The sequence below is a fragment of the Lepidothrix coronata genome, unplaced genomic scaffold, assembly GCF_001604755.1.
Source record: "Lepidothrix coronata isolate B3197 unplaced genomic scaffold, Lepidothrix_coronata-1.0 Scaffold352, whole genome shotgun sequence".
In the NCBI taxonomy this organism is placed as follows: domain Eukaryota; kingdom Metazoa; phylum Chordata; class Aves; order Passeriformes; family Pipridae; genus Lepidothrix; species Lepidothrix coronata.
In genome coordinates this window covers 266,050-270,492 of record NW_016690532.1, presented here as the reverse complement: position 1 = coordinate 270,492, position 4,443 = coordinate 266,050, and the positions used below count along the sequence as shown (strand labels likewise).

Sequence of the window (4,443 nt, the reverse complement as noted above, 5' to 3'; positions counted from 1 at the left end):
GGGGGGGGGGGGGGGGGGGGGGGGGGGGGGCAGCGGCAGGGGGCCCCCTAAAAATGGCAGGGGCCCAATGTAAACGCAGAGGAATAAATAAAGGGGGGGGGGGGGAAAGTGCTGCCCTGGGGGGAAGGGTCACCACCCCCCCGTAGTGTAACAGACCCCACCCAAGTGGTGGGGGGGACAAATTTAGGGGGGCAGCAGCAAGCCCGTGCCCCCCCACCCAGCCAGACTTGGGGGGGGGTGTAACATATTTGGGGGTGTGACCCCCCCAAAGCTGCCCTGGGGGGGTACTGGGGTCACCCTATGGCTTGAGAACCCCCCAAAATAGGGGGGAAGTTGAGGGAGTCATCTTGTGTCCCCCCATCTTTGGTCTCTGTAGTGTATAGGGAATAGGATGGAGGGAGGAATTTTGGGGTCCCCCCAACCCCAACAACATATAAATGGGGCCCCCCCAAACTGGGGAGGGGAATGTCCTGGGGGGGGATAATGGGGGTTCCCTCCCCTCCCAGAATCCACCCTGTGTCCAATAAATAAACCCTCAGGGGGGTATTTAGGGGGGGCAACCCAGGAGTGTTAATTTGGGGGGGGGGGCTGCCCCTCTTAAAATTCCTCTCACTACAAGGCAGGGGCAGCAGGGGCTGGGGGGGCTTTGGCTGAAGCTGAGTTTGGAAGGGGAGAGGGGTCCCTGGACCCCCCCCCAGCTTAAGGCAATAGCTTTGCTCTGTCAGTCTCTGACCCCCCCATACCCCAACTCAGGGGGGGGCCCATTTTGGGGGTCTCCCACCTCCCAGAGCAAAAGGGGGGGACCCTGGAAGGCAGCTATGAGTGCCCCCACATAGGGGCTCTGGGGAGTTGGGGGGGTTACGGGGATTTGGGGGGGCCGGGGGGGCTGTCCTGGGCCGTGGGAGGGTCTGGGGGTAGGGGGGGCTCCCCCTGGCCCTCCCCCTCAGTGAAGATCTCGGGGTTCTCCAGCATCTCCCGGATCAGGGGGGGCATCGGCCCCGGGATCTCCGTGCGCAGGGTCAGAGCCCGTTCTGCCCCTGGTGGGGAGCAAAGTGTGAGTGACCCCCCCCCCTCCAATAATTAACATCTGCCCCAGGGACTTGGAATTTCCCCTGTGAGAGCTTAGACCCTCTCCATCCCAGGACCTTGGAGCCCCCAAAATGAGCTCAAAAGCCCACCAAGAGCTTGAACCCCCCCAAAACTCTGAACCCCCCCCAAGAGTTCCAACTCCCTCCAAAAAGATCTTGGGCCCTCCCCAAACTACCTTCAACCTCCCTAAATTTAAGCCCCTTCAAGCACTTGAACCCCCCAAATTTCAACCCCCTCCTAGAGCTTAAGCACCCCTTCAAATGAGCTTCAACCCCCCCCCCAAGACCTTCAGCCTCACCAAAAACTTTGAACCCCCCCCCAGAGTTTCAACTCCCCTTCCCGCAAAACCTTGAACCCCCCAAAACCTTGGACAACCGCCCCACCAAGACCTTAGACACCCCCCCAAAATGAGGCTGGGGGAGGTTCCAGAGAAGGATTTTGGGGTGTTGAGAGGGGGGTGTTTGGGGGATTTTGGTGTCAGAGGGGCTCAGAGGGGGTCTGAGGGGCCTTTGTGGGCTATTCCTGTCTGGGGGGGTCCCGAGGGTCTCACCCTTGGTGCTGATGCCAGACAGATCGGTGATTTTTGAGCATTTGCAGAAGTACTGGGGTTGGGGTGGGTTTTCGGAGGGTCCCAGGGGTTTTGGGCTGTTGGGAGGGGCTATACCCATTTCGGGGGGGTCCCGGGGGTCTCACCCTTGGTGCTGATGCCGCGCAGGTCGGTGATTTTGAGCAGCATTCGGGGGAATCGCTGCGGTTGCCGAGGCCGCCGCCGCCGTGCGTAGACCCGGAGAGCCTCAAGCAGGGGCTCCTGCAGCCGCTCCACGCGCCGGGGCTGCTCCAGCTCCATCCGGTCTGGGGGGACAGAGACCCCCGGGCTGGGACCACCAGGACAGTGTCCCTGTGTCCCCATATTCCCATGTCCCCCCTGTCACCCCCCTGCCCTCTCCTGCCCTGCAGATCCCAGTGTCATCGTGTCCCCACATGCCCACCATTGTCTCTCATCCTAGGAGACATGTCCCCACAGCCTGGTCCCCGAGCCCCCCATGTGCCCCAATACCCATGTCCCTGATGTCCTCATGTTCCCAGTGTTCCCCTACCTCCTCACATTAGGCCAATGGCCCTGAGCAGCCCCTCTCAGTCCCGTGTCCCTTATACCCCCTTACACCCCTCCTATCCCCAAACCCCTGATACTCCCCAAGCCTCCTGGTGTCTCCCCAATGTCCCCCCTCGTGTCCTCACCTCCACAGATGAGGCTGATGGCCGTGAGCAGCCCCAGCTCAGTGTCACTGAGCTGCTGGGGCAGGAGCTGCCCTGCTGTGACCCCTATATTCCTGATATCCCATGTCCCCCTGGTGTCCCTCATGTCCCTCCACCTCCACAGATGAGGCAGATGGCACTGAGCAGCGCAGTCTTGGTGTCATCGAGCTGCAGGGGCAGGAGCTGCCCCGCTGTGACACCCATATACCGATACCCTCCATGCCCCCTGTGCCCCCCTTTTCCCCCCAATGTCCCTGATGTCCCCCTACCTCCACAAATGAGGCAGATGGCACTAAGCAGCCCCGTCTCAGTGTCGTCGAGCTGCAGGGGCAGGAGCTGCCCCGCAAAGGCGAACACGAGGTCAGTGAGGGGCCCGAACCCTGCGTTGTGCATCTGGGTCCTGGTCAGGGTGAGCCCATCCGAGAACGTCATCGTGTCCTGCTCAGGGGTGTACCGGGTACAGATCCGCAGCATCTGGGGGTCAGGGTACCCCAAAATCACCCAGGGATCCTAAACACACCACCCCCCCCAGGGTCAGCCCATCCCAGAACATCCTCATGTCCTGCTCAGGCTGTAACGGGCAGATCTGCAGCACCTGGGGGTCATGGGGGTCAGAGAACCCCAAAATCACACAGGGGTCACCGAAATCCCCCCACTCAGGATCCCAAATATCCACCCAGGGACATCAAAACCCCTCAAGAGACCCCAAAATTTCCATAGGGGACCCCCAAACCCACCCAGCCCCTCTCAGGACATCCGTCTGTGGGTGATGAGGTCAGAGCCACCATGGGAACCCCCAAGCCCCCCTGAGGTCCTCCCAAACCCCCTGAGGAACCTCCAAACACCCTCCAAGACCCCCCCCCAAACACCCTCCAGGACCCCACATCCCCTGATGCCCACCAGGATGTCGAGGCAGGCAGCCTTGAGCAGGGTGATCTGGTCGGCCATGCTGAGCCCTGTGAACCCCGGGAGCCGCTTCGCGAACTCCACGATCTTGATGATGCACTTGGTGGCCAGTTCACTGAACTTGTCCCACAGCCCCAGGTCCAGCTGCACACGGTGGTCTGCACTCGAGTTCTGGGGACATAGGGGGCCAGGGACTCACTTATGGGGGTTTAGGGTGGTTTGGGACCTGCTGAGACCCCCTGGAACCACTCAAACCCGACCTCGGCTCCCTGAACTTGTCCCCCAGCCCCTTGCCCAGCTGCACACAGTGGTCTGCGCTCAAGTTCTGGGAGGCACAGACCCAGTCAGGGTGGTTCAGGGTGAACTGGATCCTCCTCAGACCTCTAGGACCCCCTGGGATCACTGGGACCCCCCAGAGCCTCCTGGGGACCCCTCCCCAGCACCTCTCTGCCTTTGACTCCAGCTGCCCCCAGTGCTCAGATCTGGTGTTTTGGGGGGCCAGGGGGTGCAGGAACCCCTCTAAGGGTCTGAGGATTGGGGTGCCTCACTCAGGGACCCCCAATTCCCCCCCCGACTGCCTAGGAACTCCTGGGACCCCTCCCCAGCACCAACCTGCCCCTGAACTTGCTCCCCAGCTGCCCCCCCCCGAGCTCAGATCTTTTGTTTTGGGGGTTCAGGGTCACTCAGCAACCCCTCTATGGATCCAAGGCTTGGGGTACCCCTCTAGTGCCCACCCAGGGACCCCCCAGAACCCCCAGCCCCACTCACCGTGGTGTACTTGCCCAGCTGGCACAGGGAGGGGAAGGTCTCCTGGTGGGCTCTGCTCACCCTCCGCACCAGCTCGGCCAACTCAGGGCTCAGCTCGTCTCCCCCAAAATCCTCCTTCACCTCCTTCCTCCGCTTGTTCCGGTCGTGCCTCACGGCTGAGGGTGGCAGGGAATTTGGGGGGGGGGGGGGGGGGGGGGGGGGGGGGGGGGTGACCCCCCAGAGCCCTCACAGACCCCAAAATCCCCCCCTGGCCCCCCAGACCCCCCCCCAGAGCCGCCCCCGGGGGGGATTTGGGATCCCAGGACAGGTTTTGGGGGCCCAGGAAGGGTATTGGGGTTCCTGGGGGGTGTTTTGGGGTTCTGGGGGGGGTCTCAGGGGTCTGGGGGGTCCTGGGGGGCTTGGGGGGCTGGTTTAGGGTTCAGG

At 62.5% G+C, this 4,443-nt stretch overlaps 1 protein-coding gene across 1 annotated transcript in view; it reads right to left on the bottom strand.

The window, feature by feature from the left end:
* Nucleotides 1-32: 32 nt before the first annotated feature.
* Nucleotides 33-4,443, bottom strand: part of RARG (retinoic acid receptor gamma) — an 8,802-nt gene continuing 4,391 nt past the window's right edge. The window contains exons 4-8 of the mRNA XM_017838671.1: nucleotides 4,021-4,175; nucleotides 3,247-3,423; nucleotides 2,616-2,820; nucleotides 1,783-1,941; nucleotides 33-1,037 (exon numbers count right to left, since the gene is read on the bottom strand). Of these exons, the coding sequence (XP_017694160.1) occupies nucleotides 859-1,037; nucleotides 1,783-1,941; nucleotides 2,616-2,820; nucleotides 3,247-3,423; nucleotides 4,021-4,175 (875 nt within the window). The 3' untranslated portion in view covers nucleotides 33-858. The remainder of the gene's footprint in view (nucleotides 1,038-1,782; nucleotides 1,942-2,615; nucleotides 2,821-3,246; nucleotides 3,424-4,020; nucleotides 4,176-4,443) is intronic.